Here is a 25,585-nt window from a genome sequence, read left to right on the forward strand (position 1 = left end):
GGTTTAGTTTTATATGGGCAATTCACCACAGAAGCAGGCATTTGAAGTCTGGGTCCACAGCAGTTTTGAGGAAGCAGACAGATTTCCAGGGTCTGGGGACCAGAAATAGCAGATATGGGGGGAAAAACTGTATTCCTGCAAAACAAGAACATAGTGAGGCTTACTCTTGAACTGGGTGGTATTGAAGGAGAATTAGAGGGTCACACATCAAAATGTTAACAGGAGGAACTCAAGAAAGCTCATACACTGAAGAATAGCAGGGACACTGAAGTGAACCAAAATTTCAAGACAAGGGGGGCACATAGTTAATGGAGAAGATTTTAAAAAGATATGAGGTACTTTTTTTTTACACAGAGGATGATTTGCATATGAATGAACTTCCTGACAAAGTGGCAGATGCGGGTACGATTACAACATTTAAAAGACATTTGGATAGGTACTGGAAAGGTTTGGAGGGATATGGGCCAAGAGCAGGCAGGTGGGACTAGTTAATGTTTGGGATTATGTCTAGCATGGACTGGTTGAACTGAAGGGCATGTTTCCATGCTGTATGACTCTGTGAGACCTCGCACACCTTGGCTTGGAGAAATTAAGGGACCGCAGGATCCTGTAAAGTATAAGGAAACTCTTGGGGGGTGGGGGGAAATAAAAGTGCACTAGCAAGTGTGTTGTGATTCAACAGATAAAGTACAAACATATAGTACAAATATAGCTTTGTTAATACCACCTTTTTAAATTCATACAGTATGCATATTTTGTTAAACCTTGTGGCGTAATTCTTTTAGTCAATAACCATGTGTTTGAATTGCTTTAAAAAGATGGCATTCTCCACTGCTATTATAACAATATAGTTTGAGCAGCAACTCCACATCAAGTGAGACAAGGTAAGGACATGGGCTGACATGAATGATCACAGCTGGAATGGAAATTAAACCCATGCTGTTGGCATTATTCTGTACCACACACAGAGCTAAGCCAAAGCAAATGATCTTTTTAAATGGAAAAAAAACTTTGTATCTGGAATTTATTATGGATAAATTTAACATTTCACAAATATAAAATTGGCTTTTTGCGCCAGTGTGGGCGTTTAGCAGCAATGACGAAATTAGAATGTAATTAAAACCCAGCTACACCTTTTTCAACTAGCTAGATCAGTTTTCAAGTATTTGAGTGTTTACAGTGAGAATAGCTCCCTTCGATCAGAAGCCACTGTCAACTCTACTAATCCTCGCAATTGCATTTGGTGAGCTGGGCTACATGATCAGGAATGCCTCTACACAATTCCAGAGCACGGGTAATGAATCGCTGATGGCATGTCTTATATTTCTCTGTATATCTGCAGGCTCCTGGGCTAAGATTTATACAGAAGTGGTGGTCCTGCCCACTGGCTCAAAACCCATCTCTGTTGGCCTTGGAAGCAATGCAGTTATTTGGGGTGGAAGCCTGAGATCATGACTCTGCCACTGGATGGATTCCACTTTAGTTGCTTGATTAAAATCACTCATATTTTGATCACTTGTATAAAATCTTCTTTGCTGTAGAATGACTCCAGGCTTTCTTGTGGCAAAATGGTAGTGTCCCTACCCCTAGATCAAGAGGCCTATGTTCAAGTCCCAGCTGCTCCAGAGGTAGATAATAACATCTCTGAACAGGTTGATTGGAAACAAAAGGTTAAATAAATAAACATTTTTTTTAAAAAATGACTCCAGCTTTTCCATTGAATCGATGTCCATTCCTTGCTAGTAAACCTCAAGCATTCTCTTAAAGCACAATGCCCAGAATTATACACAATACTTCAGCTCAGGGTTAACCAGTGCATTGTAAGATTTAGAGCAATCAATTTATCAGCAAGATTAAGTCAATCTTTCATCCACTTTCTTTACATCCCAACATTTAGGCATTGTTGGCAAAAACAGGAATGCTACACAGTTTTGATTTCAATGACGAGCTTCTGGTGAAGGTTACAGTGCTTAAAATGAACGCAGAACTTAGGCAAAACTAAATGCCAAGACTAATTAGATGATCAAATTGTGAAGATAAACTTCACTCAAAATATTCACTCCGGTAGTAAAAGCAAGTTCCTGTTAAGCAGAACAGAAAATGAGGTTGTTAACTTTCCGTTAAGAGATAACACGGGTTGTCCTCTGACGAACAAATCAATTCTGACAATAATAATCAGCTGGAAGTATTCACTTTGTTTCTCTCCTGGCAGACACTAGCTGGCCTGCTGTGTGTTTCCAGCTGTTACTTTGTAGTTGCAATACTTCATTCGGTTTTTCCAATTTAGCTAGCAGGATCCAACAAATCATTCAAAATGCTTTCTCATTTGTTTTACTTTCCCAGTAAATGAAATTTATTCATTGAAATGGTTTTAAAGGTCTACATCAGAGTTTTTACTAAAAGGTCACAGCTTCCTCCAAAAGCGTGGGTCTGATTTGTTTGCCTAGAGTTAATGGAGTTGTATTTGAATTATATATTTCAAAACGTGTGCCAAATTTCCCAGAATGAATCAGTACCCATTAGCTTAATCGATGAAACAGTTTTCTTCAGATCCTATCCTTGCTGCCAAATCTCTTTTCTTCAAATTATTTTGAAATACAAGCAAAAATTTGAATATTTTCAATGAGTTTATTCTTGTAATTGTGATTTTTCTATTAAGTGGCTGCTTGAGAATGAGAAAGGACACTTTGATTTTATATTTTTGAGCCCTTTGAAAATGTTGCTCCTCAAACTTGAAATGATTTTCTTTCGAAATGCCAGTCAGACTTTTCTTCAGCATTATTAACATGATGAGATTTGATCACCTTCCTGGACATTCAAGACCAATGAAATACTTCTACCGGGGGTGGCATTTTTCCCTTCTCAGTCAAACTCTGTTGCACAGGGAGGTAGCATTTGGAGATCTTTGTTCATGGGATCATGCACAGAAGTGGTTACTTCTCTTCAAGAAGGCATTTGAAGGAAGGAATCATGGACTTAACGAAAGGGAGTAATGTTATGTCCCATGATTTCATCATGGGCGCAAGAGGAAAATGATATAATAAGAACACATCGAGGAGGCAAGAACAAAGATTCTGCCAGTCTTGCCTGAAGTTGCCACCTCAGTCAGTGCTGTCTCAGCCAACTGGAAGAATGCCCAGCATTGTAAGAAGGTCAATGACCTTCTCTGATCTGCTGGTGAAAGGCCACTATTTACTTTCTGCTACCTCATACCTCTATCTGTGCTCCAGTTCCCACCTCCCGCCAAAGTTCATGTTTTGTCACTCTCACTATTGCCTGCAATGTCTTCCCTCACCCACTCCAAACCCCATCACCACAAATACTGAATGTCCTCTGCACTGCCTACACAATCATTCAGGACAATTCTCCATTTTACACCCCTCCTCCCCCTGTCCTCCCTGCTCCACATACAATAACAGTAACAGCTGTGTCAGTCATTTTCATCTCCCTCAAAGCCTCCCTTTCTCACATTCCAGGAGAAAACAGCCCACAATAGGGCAGAAGGAGCTGAGACTAGTATTGGGCTGCCCAACAATCAACTCTTCATCCTATACCTGACACCAACTGCTCAAGTGGCTGACTGACCACGTCGAAACCCTGGGCCGATACAAAAGGCTGCCGTTGACTTATTGTGCTGGGACCCTCTGACTGAAGGCTGTTTCCCTTACTTGACGGAGGACTGCTGAATACTGCAACAAGCTTCTTGCCTTTGTTTCTGTGCTAAATGGCAGGATAAGACAGAAAAACTCTAAGACTCATATCTCTGGTTCGGGGGTAAAGAACAAAATGCCTGAGTAAGGCAAATTTGCTGTAAGCATCCAAGTAGGCTCAAAATGAGACAGTAAGCAAGCCATCCTGAGATGCAGCCTGGTCAGTCTTTGAGCTGGGTTCCTGTCCCTGTGTGCGAAGTATCCTTGCAGTAATATTTCAGAGAGAGTGGGCCCTGAAGAGCAGCTTTAAAGTGGAGAAGTGTCCTGGAAGTGGATTGTAGATGTGCCAATATGATGCAGTGGGACATACAAGTGTCCATGGCCCTGTGGAGTGAGCAGTTGTTGCCCATGCACTTCACCTAGAGTGTGCCCAGGATGGAGGTCCTTAGGGACAGGCAGGAACCTGCTCAGGCTTCCATGTCAAGATTTCCCACCATCTAGCTTGTTCACAGCAGTTATTCGATACCAGCTGAGTATTAATGAAGTGAAATCTGCAATTTGTTCAGTTGAGAACAATCGATTAACCTTCTTAAGAGGCACCTCATCACTGCCTAGCAAGAATATCATCTCACCTCTGGAACGCTATTCAAAAATGCAGCTGATTGCAGCTGACGTTGAGATAGACCCCGCTTGACTTTTCACATGATTCTCCCAGATTTATCACCATGGTCCAAGTCATTTAGACTTCTAAAAGATTCCACCCAATGTTTTAAAAGGAATCAGAATAACATCTTGTGATATATTCACTTTTGTGTGCCATATGACCCAAGTTCAATGATGACTGCTGCTTATTGTACACATTTTCTACTAAGTCACAGCATTTTGAACAGATTTCTGGGAATTTTGAGCATAGTGAAAGGCGCTATACAAGTAAAAGAATGACCTTATCTGCACACTGTTCAAATGGTTTCATAAAGCTCTTCAATTTACTCAAACATATTTTCTTCTGACCATTTCTGTTTTGTTTTTGTTCCTATCCTTGTTTCAAAGCATCATATTTATCAATTTCAATTGCTATTTCTCAGCTTGACTTTGTAATTGATTTAGAATTCTCATTGCAATGTTTGGCCTCCTTCACTGTTTGCACTCCTTGTGTTCTCCCACCTCCCCGTCAGTCTTACCTTTATCCTCACTTCTAAATCATTGATTTGCATGGATCCTCGAGGCATCTCATTAGTCACTCTGTCACAGCTCCAGAAATTATCATCATCTTTCTTATTTGATGCAGTCATTTGCCAACTGAATTCAATAATTCTCTCCTTACTCAGAGATTTTTACCTTCTAGGCCAAACTCTGTTGCGCAGTGTCAACGTCTAGATACATAAAGGTCCATAGAATTCCTTTCAATTCTTGTAATTGATTTCCTCCAGATCAATGCCATGTATGCAGGCAATTGAACCTTGCTATCTTTATCTCTTTCAATACCTTCAGTGGTTGAATTTCCTTGAAAGTGATTACTTTGGACCTTAATATTTGAGGAAGACAATATTAATTCTGTCAAATATTTCAGTAGATATGGCCACTAGAAAATAAAATGGATTAAGCTGCTTTAAAGTAGTATTTAAAGATATTTTAATGACAAATTTACATAATCCACAGTTTTACACCAGATATGACAATTCTCTGTGGTGTTCTAGATAGACCAGTGGGTCTTTTCTGCTCTTTTTTTTCCTCATATTGTTTGAAGGTATGAAGAGAAGAGGAGAGTAGCATAATTAAGAGTTTGCACAATTGGACAATTGCAAAATTGGGGCGGCATAGTTGCTCAGTGGTTAGCACTGCTGCCTCACATCACCAGGGTCCCAGGTTCAATTCTGGCCTCAGGTGACTGTCTGTGTTGAGTTTGCACATTCTCCCAGTGTCTGCGTGGGTTTCCTCCGGGTGCTCCGGTTTCCTCCTACGGTCCAAAGGTGTGCAGGTCAGGTGAATTGGCCAAGGTAAATTGCCCATAATGTTAAGTGCTTAAGTCAGAGGGAAATGGGTCCCAGTGGGTTACTCTTCAGAGGGTCAGTGTGGACTGGTTGGGCCGAAGGGCCTGTTTCCACACTGTAGAGAATCTAATCTTTATATTGATAAGAGCAGCTTGTAAAGTTTAAGTTAGCTCGGCTGGCCAGAGAGCTGCTTGGTGATGCAGGATGATGCTAACAGCATGGGTGCAATTCCCATACTGCAGAGGTCACCATAAAAGCCTCAATTTCACCCCTCACCTGAGGTGTAGTCACCTTTATGTTCAGCTCACCACCAGTCAACTCTCTGAGAGCAGCCTACAGTCCTCTGGGAGAATTGTGATGTCCAATTTTCACTTAACAAGAACTCGTGCAAAGTACACAGAAAGGTTAGTGAGAAAAGATATATGTTTAAAAAGAATAACCATTTACAGTTTTAAAACCAATGTTACAATCACTAAACAAACAGATTGGCAATTATGTTTAAAAGGATATTGACAGAACTGTGGAAACATGCATCAGATTTTCTCAAGTGGAAAATTAATACCCACTACTAGATCAAGTTACTTCTTCACAGACTATGTTATAAATTGAATTACAATGTATTGTATATGAAATGCGATAAGTTAATTGCAAAGGTTAACTTTCTTCTCACACACCATTCATGTGATAAGGTTATTCATCTATAGAAATTTTGAATCCGTTTATAAAATCTCTGCAATTTACCACAATAATTTATGGTAGTTATAAATCTTTATCAATTCCTCAAAAAAGCTATTCTAATATAGAAAATTGAACTAAATATATCACTTTTTGTTTTGATAACTCAACAGATTCATGGAGTAGGATAAACCAAATAGGCAAGATTAGGTTTAATTCTGTCTATGTAGAACTGGCTAAGCTACAGCTCAAGAACATGGAAATGAAGAACACAGGCCACTTGGACTTTCAAGGGATAGGACACGAATAGGAGAGGTTTAAGAGGGATATCGACCAAATTTAGGCAATGGAGACTAGTTTGGCTTGAGAAAGCTGGTCAACATGGACAAGTTGGACTGAAGGGTCTGTTTCCATGCTGTATGACTCTACGATTCGATGAAAGATCATCGTAGTACCAACTCCACACAATTGACAAGTGTGGTGTTTCACTTTTAAATTAAATTGTCGGTTGCCTCATTTCCTACCCAAATCGCAGGCTAAGTGTTGAGCACTGCTTTTGATTTTATGACAGATATTTACTCAAAATATTTTCCATGCTAGCATTTGAATTTTTGAAATTTTTTGCTACATACTCTTCGCAAAATGTTATACTGCTGCATCTGAAAAATTGAACCATTGAGGTGTGTATTATTCAGATGGCATATAGATGAAACACAATGTGTGTGTGTGTGTGTGTGTGTGTGTGTGTGTGTCACACACACACACACTTTATTATAATTAGTAATACAATGATTAGAGATTCTCAAACATTTACAGAATGGCAATGGTTAATGCAATATTGGGGCCTATGTCTAATGGGCAAAATGAGGGATTGTTGGCTTTGCTTAGAATAATTGCTGAGGTGTGAATTTCAAATCACAGATCTTTGTTCTGAAGAAATACACCAAAGACACTTAGTGCAGCAAGAAGTCATTTGATCCATGAAGGTCATTTAGGCTCTTTGCTTGAGCATTCCAATGCTAGTTTCTCTGCCTTGGGCTCTATCCATATTCCATATTTTCCATTGTTAAAAATATCTTTTTTTCAATCTCTTCCTCTGCAATGGTCTTTGCTTTAGTCAGTTCCGAAGGCAAAGAATTCCATGCATCAACAATATGCAATGTAAATTAATTTTGTACAAGCTCTCTTCACTGTTTTAATAACATGCTTAATTTACTGTTCCCTTAGTATAGATTCTATAATTGGAGGAAACAGACTTGTTTGCCCAACTAAAGCCTTCATAATTATAAGAAATGTAAATTAATCAATGTTGTAATCATGTTTGTTTAACAACACTAGCAAATACAGGAGCAGGGATGTTTTGCACAATTGAACAGGGCCTTGCTGAGACCATACTGAAACCAAATGTACGCAGTTTTCATCTCCTTATCTGAGGAAGGATTTTCTATCTAGGAGGAGAGTACAACAAGGTTTTACCAAGTCGGTTCCTGGAATGATAGGACTGATGTATGAAGCGAGACTGGATTAGTTAAGACTACATTGGGGTGGCATAATGGTTGGTACTGCTGCTTCATAGTACCAGGGTCTCGGATTCAATTCCACTTTCAGCTAACTGTCTGTGCAAACTCCACAAGTTCTCCCAGTGTCTGCATGGGTTTCCTCCTGCAATCTAAAAATGTGCAGGTTAGTTGAATCAGTCATGCTGAATTGTTTCATAGTATACATGCTAGGTGGGTTATCCATGGGAAATGTGGGTTTGGGCAGGATGCTGTTTGGAGAATTGGTATGGGCCTAATGGCCTGCTGCCACACTGTAAGGATTTTATGTTATTTTAACTGAAGTTTAAAAATCTCATGGAAACATCGGCAGAAGGAGTGATCCCAATGAGCTGGGGAGCTGAGAAGCAGAGGTCACAGTCTAAGGATTAAGGGAAGGCCATTTAGGACTGAGATGATGAGGAATTTCACCACTATGAGTGGTGAACCCATGGAATTTTCTGCCACAGAGAGTGATTGCAACCAAAACATTGAATGTTTATAAGAAGGAATTAGATATGCTTCTTAGGGCTAACAGCATCAAAGGGTATGGGAAGAAATTGGGATTGATACTGAGTGGGATGGTCACTCACTGGATGGTGGAGCCGGCTCGAAGGGCCAAATGGCCTATTCCTGCTCCTATTTTGTAAATTTAAATGTTTCCACTTCACCATCTTCACACTCTCCTCTCCCAATTACCTTTGTCTCCCTAATCAAAATCTGTCTAACTCAACTGACGCAGTTTCCACAGTTTTCTGAAGAAGAGAATTTCACAGACTAATGACTCTCAGAAAAAAATTGTTTCTCCTCATCTCAGTTTTAAGTAGGAGACAACTCGCCTTTAAACTGTGCTGTAGTCCTAGATACCCCCTACCTCTGCAGAGGAAAGCATTCTTCCCAGCATTCATCCTGTCAAGTCCCCTTTGGGGACACTCTCATTGGGTTTATCAGTGGGGGTTAGGATGGGGAGAAAACCTGTGCATTTTCACTATTTTTCACCCCACCCGCACCCATTTTCACCAAAGCAAGACTGGGCTTGTCAGTAATGCTTTGCAGTCATAAAGAGTTCTTTTTTAATATTCACACAAAGCATTATAGCCAAGTGAGCCTGGTACAAAAATTGCTTCTGCCTGCAATCCGCGCACACACACACACACACACACACACATCAAGGAGTCAAGCTTTCAGAACAGCAGGGGAGAAAATAGTTAAAAAAGTGAAATCTAAAGAGTGAAAAGTGCTTCTCAGAACTGCTATAATTGCATATCTACAAATATTAAAAGCAGTTCTAATCTCTGTAAATTACTCAAATTAGGAGCGGAATTCAATTACATTAAGCAATTTAAAATGTGAGACAATAGCCAAGACTGACAAAGAACAAAACATAAAACTCTGAACGCAATCTGCTAGAATTAGCTAGATATTTTTTCACTGCTTCCCTTTAATTACTTTTGGCTTTCTGCATACCACTTTCATTACTAGCATTGTAAAAGGCTCTCCTGGGTTTTGAACAATTAGTGTTGTAAAACATTTACAAAAGGGCAAATGTAGTCTAAACAGAACTACCCAATGGGACTGATTACATCTATTGCTAATAACAGGACATTCAGTTTGTAGGTATGTGTGCAATGTAAACCATTACAGTGTAAATTCATTCAAACAGATTTGCTATTTCTAAAATGTTTTAGCACCAAAGCTGTTAATTTTGATACACAAAAAAGTACTTTCAATTAAATGCGATGGCTAATATTTATGGAGCTTAGATGAGTGACAATCATAAATTACTAATGCTATAGTACAGACTGCTTAAAATGATCAGTCACAAAGGAAATTTATCAAAACAACATCCACCCTTAAATGTTTGCGCAGTTCTATATAACAATAGAGATATTGCAGTAATTGTAGCAAGTCAAGAATAATTAAACAACTTTTCCTGATTATGTTGGCAATCAAATACACAAAGGAAATGTTCCCAAAATAGTTTAACATAAGCATATTATAATGTTTAGACATCTTTTCTACTAGCACATTGAACAGAATTTCTAGTGGACCAAAAACAACTGGTAATTGTAGCTTTCTCCATCTATAAAATATGACCGGAGTATGAACTTAAAAAGTCATAGACCAATGGATGTTCTTCAGAAGTTTGAGACTGCGACTAAGACCTTAGGATTGTGAAGCAGATTTAGGCCATTCAGCCAATCAAATATGCTCTGCATTCAATCATCTTCTCGACCCAATTCCCATGGCTTCTCCCTTTTCTCATCTTTAATCAAGAACCTATATGTGTGATAAATAAACTCAATGGCTTTGCCTCAACAGCCTTCTGTAGCAATGAGTTCCACAGATTCATCACCCTCTGGCTGAAGAAATTCCTTGTAATCTCAGTTCTAAAGGTCATTCCTTCACTCTGAGGCTGAGCCCTCAGGGCCTACTCTCTCCTACTAGTGGAAACATCTTCTCTGTGTCTGCTCTATCCAGGCCTCTCAGTATCTGGTAAGTTTCAATGAGAACCCGCCTCATCCTTCTAAACTCCATCGAGTACAGACCCAACGTACTCAACTGCTCCTCAGGACAAATCCTTCATCTCTGGGATCAACCTTGTAAAGCCCCTTTGGACCCCCTTCTAGGCCAACATATCCTTCCTCAGATACAATGACAAAAACTGCTCAAAATGATCCAAATACAATCTGAGCAGAGCCTTATATAGCTTTAGCTGTATGTCTCTGTTCTCGTATTCTAACCCTCAGTTCAATCATTGCATAAAATATCAGAAACTTCATTCTACAATTGATGATGTCACCAAACGTTCATTCAAACATGGGAATGTTCCAAATATAAATTCTAGATATTTATGAATACAAAAGTTTTTATAATCACTCATTGCTACTGTTGAGTTGATTATACAATTGAGGATACTGATTAACTGGCAGGATACAATTCTGAAAGGATACAGAAAGTAATTAGAAATTATAAGTCTCACTCTTCACACTCATGATGATTGGAACAGATGCCAACAATAGCCTGATCTCCATTTCCAAAGGAGAATGCAGACAAAAACAAAGTAATTCATGAATAGATAACAGGTTCAGATAGCATATGGTCACTACCAGTGGTCAGATATTCAGTTCAGAGTTTTCTTTTAGGTACAAGAGTGAAATTAGACTTGGACGTCTTCCCAGAGTAACAAAAACAAAATGTCAATATAAAGTTTGAATGACTAAAAAAAAGATTGTGTACATAGTACACCAATCACATCTTCAAGTCAATTCAAAACTTTTCATAATTAATTATTTCTGAAGCTCCTCCTTAAGAATTTTTCCTAATTGTTGGAACGTATCTATTCTGCACTTTCTAGAATATCCCTTTAGATGTTTGTCACTGCATCTCTACTGAGCTGTTCCTTAATCAAAGTTGCCAGTTCACATGCACTTGCCCTCATAATTGCCCTTATTTAAATTCAAAATACTTGGACTCATATGTCTTAAACTGTCTGTAATATCCAATCATTTTATGGTCGCTGGTACCCAAGGTTTCTTTCACTATGATGTCAATAATTAATCATATCTCATCAGTTTAAAACCAAGACTAGTATAGCTTGCTCAATGGTTGGTGCAATAACATGCTCGTCTAATAAACTGCCCGAAAATGTTTGATGAATTCCTCATCAACTATTTTCTCCCCCATCTGATTTTTCCCCTTTACACGAAGGTTAAAATCCCCAATGATTATCACTATGTCCTTTTGATAAACTCCCATTATTCTTGATACACTGGCCTAGCATGTGGTTACTGTTAAGGGGTCTGTACATAACACCCACAAGTGACCTCTTGCCTTTGTCATTCTTCATATTTTCCCAGATTGCTTCTATGGCCTGAATTTAGGTCATTTCTCTCTATTGTACTAATGTTATCTTTAATTAACAGAGCCACTCGTCTATTCTTTCCTTGCTTCCTGACTTTCCTAAATGTCACATGTGCTTCAATGTTCAGGTTCCAATCTAAGGAGCAGGAAGGCATCTCTTGCAACGTAGGCATCCTTGCAAGAGGATTCGCAGTGAGGTTAAAAATGAGGCAAAAGTGTGGACTACAGATGCTGGAGATAAGAGTCTAGATTAGAGTGGTGCTGGAAAAGCACAGCAGGTCAGAGAGCATCCGAAAAGCAGGAAAATCGACATTTCGGGCAAAAGCCCTTAATCAGGAATGAGGCAGGGAGCCTCCAGAGTGGAAAGATAAATTGGGGGGGGGGGGGGGGGGGGAAGGGCTCAGATGCTGCCTGACCTGCTGTGCTTTTTCAGCACCACTCTAATCTAGACTCTGATCTCCAGCATCTGCAGTCCTCACTTTTGCCGAGTTGATTTTAACCTTACTGCAAATCCTGTTGCAAGGATGCCTGCCTTGAGGAAGTTCTCCTTCTTCAGTGAGTCTCTCTCTCTCACTGCAACCCCCAGGTCATCTCCTCTGCCTTGAAGCTATTATTGGCTATCTTCACAACCAGCCCCACCCCCTCCCATTTATCTGTCCACCCTGGGGTCTCCCTATCTTCATTCCTGACGAAGGGCTTTTGCCCAAAACGTCAATTTTCCTGCTCCTGGGATGCTGCCTGACCTGCTGTGCTTTTCCAGCACCACTCTAATCTAGACTCTGATCTCCAGCACCTGCAGTCCTCACTTTTGCTGAGATTCCAATCTAGGTCATCCTGCAGCCAACTCTCAGTAATGGCCACAGATTGCACTTACTTATCTCAATTAATACTACTAATCAATCTGTTGTTTCGAATACTACATGAATTCAAATACAGTGCCTTCATTTTTGTCATTTTATTACTTTTATGGATTTTAGTCTTGTCTGATTTGCTCTTAGATCTGTATTCTTTGTCCTTTACCGTCAATGTCTGTTTATCATTTCTCACATTATCCTTGCAAATGTTTTTGAACAAGGTCATAATGTTTGTAATTCTCCAGTTTTCTGGCATCTCCCCTGAGTTTAGGAAGGCTGAAAGATTATGGTGATTGCCTCTGCAATTTCCACCCTCATTTCCTTCAATATGCTTGGATTCATCTCATCCGGTCCAGATGCTTTGTTAACTAAGTCTCAATGGCCTATCCAACACTACCTCCTTATCCAACTGATCTTTGGCAAGGCTGTGGTAAACCTAAATAACAATGAGACATGGAGTGGAAAGTTACCAGTGTTTATGCTTGTAACCACTACCAGCCTGAAAGTGATACCTTTGGATAGTTTAGGTTTGGCATTTCAATTAATCAAACAGTCAACCACTATTCAACTCGAAGTAACCCAGAGGCAAATGGCTATTTTGCTGAGGTTTGCAAGGTACTAACTGCCTGTAGAGATATTATGCAGCAAACAATCAATCAATGCCTGTGGAAAAATAAAGGAATTCTATTAGCTTTAAGATCTTATGAAAGGAGTGTGCTGAAGCGTTAACTGTGTATGCACTAAAAACACAAGGCACACCAGCAGAAATTACAGAAATATGAAATTTAGGATTGAATGTTTGAACTGTTATTGAAGTCAGCCCAAGTGTAAACCACAGCAAGTACACAAACACTATTTTGAAAACAATTTAATTACGAATCTGATCAAATATTTTGGAATTTTCAAATGTATGCATTGGATAATTCATTTGCATTAGGTTATTTGATCAGTAAACACCATGGGGTACTTTCATAACCTTTTCTCTCCCAACAGTACAACTGTCTTAACCAGTATTACTTGCTTAGAATGAACAAAAAAAATGAAAGAAAGGATATTTCAAAACTCTTTATTCAAAATAAGTCATAGGAGAAACTTGAAATGTTGAAAAAGAATGTTTGTTACTTTGCAGCTGATTTAACAGCATACTTTACGGCTACACTTCAAAAGGACATACACACTGACACCTTGTTATAACTCAAAGTACAATTTTCATGCAAACAAAAAGCATGTTAACATCAAACAAGTCAAAAGCTCCTAAACATGCAATTTCATATTCTACGAAGTCTTATTTCGTAACTTGACAACTGTATTTAACACATAACTGCTGTTGATTCACTTTTCCCAACATACCTCAGATGTTAACTATTAGAAGAATATTGACCTGCAGTTTCTACTGGCCAAACTATTGCACTGGCTACTCCATTGCAAATGGGAGTTGCACACAGGAACCCTGTGGAACTTCCATAGTACTATAATATAAAGGAATTGCCCAGGGAATGGAAGGCTACACTGGACCATTCCAGTATGCTCTGGAATCTACCAAAAGCCACTATGTTAAGAAAATGGCGTCTTCGAAAGGGTCCGACAAAATTGAGTAATATAGGTCAAGAGAGGTCAGATTATTAAATATGTAGCCTAACTCCTGAGTAACTACGTAACAGATCCCATACTTGCCACATACACATCCAACAAGTCCTCCTTCAAAACATTTCCATCCACAATATCTGACCCAAAACTTCATAATGGACCCACCCTGTCCCCACCAATGTCAGACCCAACCCAAACACCTTCCCCATTTCCTTCCACTGGACCCAACTCTCCCTCCTCCACTGCCACTAGTCCAGAGTCTACCCCAACCACTTGGCCTCTGGATTGGACCTGAACCAACCTCTTGCTAATGGACCAAACAGCCATTCTTCTGTCACCCCACCCACCCTACAAGACCCAAACTCTACCCTCCCCACCTACCATACACACCCCATCATGACCAGATTTCACCAATCCATCCCAACATATCCTAAATACTTCATCACTTATCTCATCTGCTTGGAGTTACCCAAGTTCTTAGAATGCTTTTGAATCCCTCTAGGTAGACACATTATTCAGGACACCTTTTAACATGAGAATGCTGTTGTACACCAGCCAACACATGGTCCTTGACAGAAAGTTTATCCGATTCCAGTGGCAAGGATAACTCAATGACTGGGGATCTCCTTACTGCTTCAGCCTTCATCCGCCATTGCACATGAATATCTTCCTCCTGAATCACTGTTTAGGACTTGTTTAGGATGGCACTTTGTCTGCTTCTTCCCCTCTGACCTTACCATGGGTAGCTTTGCCAAAGGGGTGCTGAGAATTCCTGATGGCATTGCTCTTAGGATAGGAAGGGGAAGAGGAAGGAAATTAGAAATTGGCGACTAATTTCGCTGCTGAATTCAGACTACAAAATCCTGTCCAAGGTCATCGCCAACCAGGTCAGGTCTGAGGTGGGATCAGCGATTCACCCTGAGAAAACCGCTGCTGTACTAAGTAGGATGATCTCTCAGAACCTCGAGCTCCTCAGGGATACGACTGCCTAAGAGCAGGACAGAGGGCTACATTCAAAGTTTGGGAGAAGATTTGTATCTCGGGTGCTCGTTGTTGTGGTTCTGTTCGCCGAGCTGGGAATTTGTGTTGCAAACGTTTCGTCCCCTGTCTAGGTAACATCCTCTGTGCTTGGGAGCCTCCTGTGAAGTGCTTCTGTGATGTTTCCTCTGGCATTTATAGTGGCTTGTCTCTGCCACTTCCGGTTGTCAGTTTTTGCTGTCCGCTGCAGTGGCCGGTATGTTGGGTCCAGGTCGATCTCACCCACAGATTCTATCAACAAACACATCGACCTGGACCCAACATACCGGCCACTGCAGCAGACAGCAAAAACTGACAACCGGAAGCGGCAGAGACAAGCCACTATAAATGCCAGAGGAAACATCACAGAAGCACTTCACAGGAGGCTCCCAAGCACTGAGGATGTCACCTAGACAGGGGACGAAACGTTTGCAACACAAATTCCCAGCTCAGTGAACAGAACCACAACAACAGAGGGCTACATGCCTGCTCATCAGCCTGGACCAGGAGAAGACCTTTGACAGGATATTGCACACCGACACGTGAGCTGCGGTTTCCAAAATAGGCTTTGGGGAGAGAATCTGGAATTGAATCTGACTGCTCTACACCAACAGCAGTAGTGCAATCTCCATCAGAATGCTTCCCAATCATATCTGGAATCAGGCAGGGCTGCCCACACTCTCCTGCCTTGTTTTGTGCATTGTATTGAGCCTTTTGTGGAGTGTGTAAGGAAGGATGTGACCCTGAGAGAGGTGACCTGCAGTCAGTGCACAGACTCATGAGCATTTGTGATCAGTTTGAACTGGCCTCAGGAGCCAATGTAAATCGAAGAAAAAGTGAGGTTATGTTCGTTGGGAACTGGGCCGACCAATCTTACATCCCCTTCACCATCAGGGCAGATTACCGGATGGTGCTGGCAATATTGTTTGGAGGGGCTGGGACATATACAAAATCTTGGGAGGAGTGCATCACCAAGGTGAAGTAGAAACTAGGCTGTTGGGATCACCGCTCCCTCTCCATTATGGTTGCTAGGTGTGAAGCACTCTCTCTGTCATTGTACATGGCCCATTGCCAGAATCTGTACTGTTGCAATCACCTGAGCCATTTTCCACTTCACCTGGAGGTCTAAGATAGTCTGTAGCCACAGGGACATCATGTCAAAGCTCTGGATAAATGCTGTGGAATGAATGAATGTACCCAACACTGCCCTCATCCTGATGGCCACCTCAGTATGCAGCTGCATCAAGCTGTGCATAGACCCTTTGAATGCAAAGACTAAGTGTCACTTTATTCTGAGGTTTTACCTGTCCCCAGTGTTGCCAAGGATGGGGCTAGTTCATTGCTGCAGAACACTCCAAGTAGTTGGACCGTTGAGTATCACCTGTCCTTCTGAGAGAAATTTGCAAAGTCAAACACCTTTGACAACAAATCCATCTGGAAATAGTCAACACGTGGCATCTTTCAGACTCTTCCAGAAAAGCAGCGGGTGGATCCTATCAAGTCGTTCCCTGAGCAGACTGCCAAAGTCATTTGGCATAATGCCTCATTACCAGATCTTTCCAATAAACACCAAGACATCACTTGGCTGGTGGTGAGAAGGGTACTAGCCAAGAGATTCTTCATGTACCCCTGGATGCTCTCTGCCACCGCACCCAGGTCTCGAAGCAGCTGCTGGGGGATGGGGTGGGGGTAGAGACTGCCATACATCTCATTCTGAACTGTGTCTTTGCAAAGGAAGTCTGGAGAGACATGCACTGGTTTTTGTTGAGGTTTTCTCCGAACAGCCCTGTGACACACGGCTCTGTACTCCATAATCTGTTCACAAAATGCATGCAGAGACAAACAAACATCGACTGCACCTGGAGAACTACCAACTCGGTGAAAGATGCTGATTGGTCTGTCCAAAATTGGTCGGTCTTCCGGAGCAAGGAGTTGACCTGGACCAAGTGTTACAGACTGGCACATTTCAAGGTTCCAGGACTGTGTCCAAAGATACGCAGGTTAGATGGATCAGCCAAGCTAAATTGCCCAAAATGCCCAGGTATGTATACGTTAGGTAGATTAGTTATGTGAAATGCAGAATTGCAGACAATAAATGTTAAGGAGAATTGATTTGGATGGGAAGCGCTTTGGAAGGTTGGTGTGGACTTGATAGAATGAATGGCATGCTTCCACACTGCAGGGGATTCTATGATGCTGTGTGCTAAGGGACACATTAAAGCTTGGGCAGATGCCACCAAGGCCCAGTGGGGAAAGACTAAGGTCTTTCTTTCTGCCCAGATTAAAAGTCTGTTCAGGTATCAGACCCTTGCAGTGCCTTAAATGTACATAAATATAGACTTGTACAAGAAAGAAATGCCTTGGGTTTGTTTGTTGGTTAGAGTCAAACTCCAATGCTTGTTTATTTCTCCATATGCTACTGTACAGAATTGAATTGGTCTAGTGATTATGTATGTATATAAAAATATTTTATGTATAAAGTACATTATTGAAATAAAAGAAGTCACAATAGTATTTAGGAAATGTAATAGCCAATTTGCAAACAACAATCAGACAATGAGCTGATAATCTGGTCTTTTTTGTGATACTAGTTGAAGGTTAAACTTACAAAGCACATCAGGGAAAGCTCCAATCCTCCTCTTTGTGCTATCATAAAGGATCTTATACGTTTACCAGATGTATAAGGACCTTGGTTTAACACTGCAATCTCTGGCAGTGCAGCATTTGCTCAGGACTGCACTAGAAATGCTAGCTGTGATCTTTGTACTCAACTCCTGAAGTTGAATGTGAACCCAGACACAGGTGTGACTCAGAGATGACAATGCTGCTAATAATGTTAATTTGCAAATACAATCATTTTCATGTATTTTGCATCATTTAAAAAGTATCAAGGGAAATTCACAGAATTTCAATGTAAATCCAATAAAAATGGACAATAACTAAAAAGAGACAATAGTAGGGGGTAACATTTTTCAAAATAAACTCATGGGATGTGGATATGACTGACTGGGCTAGCATTTATTGCCCATCCCAAGTTGCCCTAGTGGTGGAGAGCTGGTTTCCTGAGCCCCTGCAGTCCATGTACCGTGGATAGACCCACAATGCCCTCAGGGAGGAAGTTCCAGGAGTTTGACTCAACTTAAAAAGAGGTTGGTTTTAAAAAGAATCTTGAGGGAAGAGAAAGAAATAAAAAAAAGGTCAAACTGTTGGTAATCTACTCAAGTAGATGGCTGAATGGAAGACTTACGATGGTACGGTGGAAAGAGAGGATGATCAAATTGCTGGAGAGGGAGTTATGTGGAATTTGCTGCTGAGGAGTGGGGGAGGGGAAAGTGGTCATAGAGCCAGATGAAGTTAGGGAGAGAAGATTTCCAAGAATTGAAACAGGCAGAGAAGAATTACAAAATTAAGCAAAAATGTTTCTATTCCTTACAGTTTTTCATTTCAAAACTTGTGTTTGTTGTTAAACACAAATTGGATATAAAGATCAAAATCATATCACATTTTACCAAAGGGCATAATTGTTGCCTCTTTTAATTTAACTTGTTTTTTAATTAATGCACATTGCAATGAAACTCATCTAGTCAGGGACATCAATAAATATTTTTATTTAATCTTGACTTTAGAATAATTAAATGTACTACTTCAAAATTCTTAGTTTGATTTAAAACAATTTAACAATGGAGTTAAAATGATGGTTACTGATAAGGAGGATGGCAGCTATTGATTTTTTGGAAGCCTTCAGCGTATATGAATTTGGCCCAATAGCTTTACCCAACACAGTAATCTGTACCTTGTGTAAGTAGCTGTAAATTGCGGACTTCCTCTCTGACTCTCAGGTGCAGAACCTGCTGAAGGACATGCTGTCGTTGAGTTTCTTGGACAATACCCATCCTTTCCAACTTCTTGTCTGTCAATCTTAGAAGCGCTCGACCTGAGAATACAAAAACATTTACTGCTTCTGATGAAAGGTCACTGTCTTGAAAACTTAAATACTGTTTCGTTCTAAAAAGATACTGTTAGAGCAAGTACATTTTTCCAGAATTTTCTGATTTTATTTCAGCATCTGTAGCCTTTAATTTTGCAAATTTTACTTACGTTTTAAATAAGCAACAGCAGGAAAGTAAGTCAACTCTTTCTGTTGGGAGGAATAATCTCAGAACCATTACCTTTAACCTGATGAGCTGTCTTTGTGGGCAGCACGGTGGCACAGTAGTTAGCACTGCTGCCTCACAGCGCCAGAGACCCGATTTCAATTCCCGACTCAGGCGACTGACTGTGTGGAGTTTGCACATTCTCCCTGCGTCTGCGTGGGTTTCCTCCGGGTGCTCCGGTTTCCTCCCACAGTCCAAAGGTGTGCAGGTCAGGTGAATTGCCCGTAGTGTTAGGTAAAGGGGTAAATGTAGGGGAATGGGTGGGTTGCGCTTCAACGGGTCGGTGTGGACTTGTTGGCCCGAAGGGCCTGTTTCCACACTGTAAGTTATCTAATCTTTTATGAGCTTTACTCACAGATAACCAATATGGCAGAGCTTCCCAAAGCTGGGGTGGGCATACAAGTGGGGTCACTGACTGACATTTATGGGTCATGACCTGAGGCTACAATGGCTTCAATAAAGCTCTGACTGGCTCCTAACAGCCATAGTCCTGCTCCAACAAACTCCTGTTCTGACAGTACCTACCCCCTCACCATTTATTCTCAAATCTGCACTACTTCTTCCCTTCCCCTCTTCCTCCTCCCCTTCACTGCAAGGTCATATCAATTTTCAATCCTTGAAATGGGGCGTCATAGTGGAAGAAATTTTGGGAAGGACTCATAATTACATCCATTATAAATATACTATGCAAAACACAGTGGCCTTAGACATATGAGGTCTTCACTTCAATACATGATCACTAGAACTGTAGATTTATTATGTCTGTCTGCATGTATTAAAATGCACTTATAATTCTTGCTCTTCGATTGAGCGCTGGTCCAGTTTTATACAGGTGGTCAAATTGTCATCATCAGTTCAGAATGGGATAAACCCACTTAAGGAAAAGCACAGCAGGTCTATTTGGTGAAGTTATCTTCCAGCATAGGAGCCTGACATCGAGATCCAGTAAGGTTTCAAACATGGCAAGCACAATGTTCACATTCTGGAAACATACCTCACCTCAAAATAGACATCTTGATTCCACTCTTTACAATCAACATTTACATTTGTAACTTTCCTCATTAAGTTTCAGCCGAGTCAGTGCTTGTCAAACATCATGCCTATGTGTGACCCTGTTTTAATGCCTCAGGCTTCCTGTGACTCCACAGTGAAATCTTGGGAATGGGAAGGGAAGGCAGTGTTCAGAAAGTTGTTCACAGAGGGGAGTTGAGACTTGTTTAAAATCAGCTGGGTTTTCCCTAAAAAAAAACAAAGGCCCAACTTTTTGCATGCTGCGGTTGGAGCAACAATCAATCTTCAGAAAAAAGGCACACCCACTGATCAAAAGAAACATTTAAAAAGATACTAAAACTCAGTCATAGCTCCATCACCATTGCAGTCTCTAAGCTTGCAACCCTAAAACCTTGTCCTGTGACCCCACTGGTGATAACGACTCAGTTTATGAAACCTGATCAATCACCTACAGATAATCAGCTGGTTTGGCCTTACCTGTGGTGAGAGAAACAGTGTTCACATTTCAGCTTGTGCTCCATTACCATAACCTGAAACATGACCTCGGATTCTCTCTGCACAGATGCTACTCGACCTGGTGAATATTTCCATCTTGTGCTTTTAGATTTTAGCAACCAAGATATTTTGCTTTCAATCAAATAGCTTTCTGCTTGGCTTGTAGTCAGAATGCAGCTACAATGTAAATGAATATCTGTCAGTAACTAGCATATTTGTCACTTGACTATCAATGATCATTTTACAAATCAAAGTGAATCAATCAAATGACTCTCAACTGAAGTATATTTATTTAATGGGTTTGTCTTTTTGTCTGGGGAGAATGTCCAGCTCATTCAACTGGACACAAAAGGAAAAGGATCTTAGTTTCAGCAATTTATGAACTTGAGCTGAATAATTGCTACAAAAATGACTACAGTTTAAAAAGGTTAATAAAAATAAAATGCTGACAAATTCGGAAACCTGCAACAAAAACAGGTTACACAGTTTAAACACTCAGCCGATATTAATCAGAGAGCTCAGGGTGCTCTTGATGATAAAATGGAAACAGTCACCAATGCAATCACTTGATCTCCGATTGGTCACAACATAGAGGACACTGCACCACGAGTGGCAAAAGATTGCTAGTTTCAAAGGTAGATACTATGATCAGAACTGTGTTAAATTCTTATTTGTCATAAATATTTTCACAATATTGCCCCTGTTAACATGAGACCAATTCTGCATGAGAATAGTTCAATGCTTCACATTAATTGAATTGTAATTACTATCCCAGAAGGATAGCAATTCTGACTTAATTCTTTTTGGCTCAGGTATAAGTTCCTTTGATGTTCACAATTGATTAATCTAAGATCAATAAACACAAACAGTGAAATTGTGGAGACTACAAATTAGGCATTTTAAAGTCACATCAGCATTTTTATAACAAATTTATTCAGTATTTTAAGGAACCATTCAGATAACCTCTTAAAATACTACAGTACCTCTGAGAATTACCAAAATGAAAATCTTGTACTTAGCACCGAAGATTTATGAAGGAAAGAGGAACAAAGTAAATGAAGGCAGCTGCATAAAGCATTTCCCAAAGCAGCCTCAGTTTTGAGGTTATGAAAGTTCGGATATTTTTTAGTCTGTCATTTGCAAAAGAAGCAAACAAATGTTTTCTCTCTCTGGAAATGATTTATACTATTGAATGTCCTTGTGTCGTAATATCACAGATATGTCACTGGTTGTGTTCTGAAAAAAAAAGGTATTTCATGATTGGAAATTACCAGTACCTTCAAATTCAAGTTAATACTGCTCTTAACCCATTTGAAACCTATTCACTTTCACAGAACTAAAAATCAAAAGTGGAGTGAAAATGCATTTGGAGAAGAGAAACCGTGGACTTTCCAAGCGCACAATTATTTGGGAGGAAGTGTCAAACTTACTTCTAAAAATCAGAAAAGACAACAATTAGGAAGATAGACCATCTGCTTATTCTATTCAATTAGGGAAGAAAGAGAATCTTAACATGTAAAGTGAGTGCATTGCATTTGGACGGGTAATACACCAGCATAAACAGTAGAAATTTGAAAGGCAGCTTAAGCTGAGCTGAAACATGTTTAGCTGAGGTACAATTAGCTGTTTGTGGAAACAGTATCATCATTAGGACAAGAAATTTCATTATGGAGTTCTGGGAACTCAAAATGGACCAGTTAAAAAGGAGATGACATTCGTCTGCACTTTATGGAGGTATTTAATGTTGAGGGAATGTTCATTGCCTGTTCAGCCAATGACGGAGTCACTGACTAGACCTGCATTTACTGTCTATCCTTAGTTTACCATGAGAAAGTGGTGAAGAATTGCTTTCTTAAACCGTTGCAGTCCTTGGAATGCCAGTACATCCCCAGCTCTGGTTAGGGAGGAAGTTCCAGGATGTCATTTCTTCACTGTAGTTGAACTAACAAGTTAGTTCCAAGCCAGAATAATGTACGGTTTTGAAAGCTACATATATTTGGCGGTTTTCTCATGCACGCTCTGCATTTGTCCTTCTGGAGGTAGGGGCTTTGAAGGTGCTGCTGAAGGAGCCTAGGTGAGTTGCTGCAGTGCATTCTGTCATTGGTACACACTACCATCACTGTGTGTTTGGGGGTGAATGTTGAAGGCAGTGAATATGGTATCAATTAAGCAGGCTGCTGTGTCTTGGATGGTATCAAGCTTGTTGAGTGTTGTTGGAGCTGAATTCACTCACTCATCTGCCTGACTTGTGTCATGTCCATGATTGGCATGGAGAGACAAGTTACTCACTGCAGAATTCCCAACCACTGGCCTGTCGCCACCATTATGATATTATACATGCTGGTTCAGTTCAATTTATTTCTTATTTTAAGCTTACATTCTGTTTGCTTTTTAAAACATAGATTGATGCTTTCTTCCATCCAGTTGTTTACTGGTGAGTCTACTCTTTCCTTCTTCCATCACGTTACCTTAAAGTCATGTAGGTTCAGTGCTTAGTGGTTCCCATCAGCATAGAAGCTTTGAGAAGGTAAAGTCAGTTAAGTAGATCACAGTAAGGTGGGGGAGGTGAGAGGACGTGTACCAAAGTTTAGGAAAAAGACATCTAGAAGTGACAATCATTTGTGACATTTCTGACAGTGACATTGTGCTGTGGTTGCACAATACAGGCTCAAGTGGAAAGAAACCGAGAACTGGCCACATCGGTGGCACCTATCCCATGAAAGGTTTGACTGAGGCTCATCTTTAATCTATTTGAAGAGCTGATTACCACCTCAGGTGGTCGCAAACACTTGTGGCTTCCTTCAGGAAGAGCCGCCTCCTCGATGAAGCAAATGGCCAATCAGTACCCACTGTCCTCAGTTTGTTTTACTCTGGTCCCTTCCAACACACCAGCAAAGATAGAGTCTCTCAATTGGTAAATATAAAAGGCAGGTCACTGGTTCTTTGCCTGAACATTGGCTTATGTCAACATCTTCAGTGACAGCAAGAAAATGGTCAATTGCATTCCCCTCTAGCCCATCCAAGGTGCCATCGACTGCACGGATTTAGCAATGAGGAACAATTGATAGTGACTCTTCTTCCTTGAATTTCCAAAAGGTTAACTCTTTTTGTCCACAAAGACTGCCAGACAGGCTGATCTTATCCAGCACTTTCTGTTCTTGTTTCAGATAAGGAAATTCGTTTCCTTCCCAAAAAGACATTTGTAACCCAGCTGATTTTTCCTAGAATGATAATGGTTTTGTGGTTATAATTAAACTCCTAATTCCACATATTTATTGAATTCAAATTTCACCATTTGACATGGCAGGATTTGAACCGAGGTCCCCAGAACATTACCTGGGTCTCTCTGGGTTAATAGTCTTGTGATAACAGCACAAGGCCATCACTTGCCCTTATAATATTACACAAAATATTTGTACAGCATTTTCTAGCATCATGCTTAACCTTGGTCTGGACAATATTTGACAGAGGTCAAAAACATTGCAAAAACATCCAAATCTAATCTATAACATTGCAATAGCTATGCATCTGATTATACAAATTTTAATTTTGATATGCAATATATTTAAAATAAAATCTGCTATTAGTTATTCTCAGAGTGGAACAATTTCCTGAGAATAGCAGGAATTAATTAAAATAATTCATTCTCTCACTTGCAAAGGCAAAGGGAAGTACAAATGAAAGTTGTATCATTCTTCATTTTAGTTAATGGCTTTGACAAGCCACGTTTGTTCCAATAACAGTACGTGGTACAGAAATGCAATTAAGACAAGTCAGCACAATTTATTCCCAACAGTTAGTCACTCCAAACACTTCCCTAGCAACTTTTGAAATGCGTTATTTCTTAGCTTTCATCTTTACCCGTGAAAGAACAAGAGATTCACTTCACTTCAAAGAAGGGGAATTCAGCTTGAATGCAAATATTCCATGGAACACCTTCACAGTACAGTTTTCTTTCTTGGCTCAGACATTAAGAATCAATACAGATAACAGTATCTAGGAGCCCTAGTTCAAAAGTAGAGAGCTTGTTCTGGGATGAGGTGTCAGGCATCTGGTCAATATTGCCCACACGGCACAGCTGACTGACAGAGCCAAGTGAGTCAATGCTGGCCTGAGAGAGGACACTGATATTAGAGTCAAGAGTAGAGTGGTGCTGGAAAAGCACAGCAGGTCAGGCAGCATACGAGGAGCAGGGGAAAAGAAACACCATTTTGGGCAAAAGCCCTTCATCAGGATAACTGATATTAGAGTGCCTATCCTGCCAGTGGGATTTTGAGGAGCATCGCAGCTCATATTTTTCTAGTGACTGAAGATTTACTGTACTCGGTTCATGTCTCTGATGCACTTGGAAGGACAGGCAACGCTGTTGCCTAATAGATCATAAGTTTGGGGCTAGGTTTGAGGTTCTTCTCATACTGTTCTTCATATGACCAAAGGTTGTGTTGGCACACTGGAGGCAATGTTGAATTTCATAAATCTTTGTCCTTGCTGAAAAAGAAGCTCCCAAGGTAGGAGAATTGATCCACATGGGAATGTAATTCACTGTGGTTCGTGATAGTCATGGGATAGTGTTGCATGGTAGGAGCAGCCTGATAGTGTACCTTTGTCTTCCAGATGCTTAGTACAAGACTCATTCGCTCATTCGCCTGCATGATCGGTTAATGATAGCTTGATGCTCAGCCTCAGATTGACTGTGTGCACATGTAAGCATCATTTGCAGACTGAAGCTCAATGACAGGGGTTGAGTGGTCT

The 25,585-nt window shown here is 40.4% G+C and overlaps 1 protein-coding gene across 1 annotated transcript in view; it reads right to left on the reverse strand.

Annotated features, from left to right (window-relative positions):
* The window catches only part of samd12 (sterile alpha motif domain containing 12), a 128,370-nt gene that overhangs the window by 33,845 nt on the left and 68,940 nt on the right, over nucleotides 1-25,585 (reverse strand). Inside the window, exon 4 of the mRNA XM_060824179.1 lies at nucleotides 18,967-19,107. Coding sequence (XP_060680162.1) covers nucleotides 18,967-19,107 — 141 coding nt within the window. The remainder of the gene's footprint in view (nucleotides 1-18,966; nucleotides 19,108-25,585) is intronic.

The sequence above is a fragment of the Hemiscyllium ocellatum genome, chromosome 4 (genome assembly GCF_020745735.1).
Source record: "Hemiscyllium ocellatum isolate sHemOce1 chromosome 4, sHemOce1.pat.X.cur, whole genome shotgun sequence".
Taxonomy (NCBI): domain Eukaryota; kingdom Metazoa; phylum Chordata; class Chondrichthyes; order Orectolobiformes; family Hemiscylliidae; genus Hemiscyllium; species Hemiscyllium ocellatum.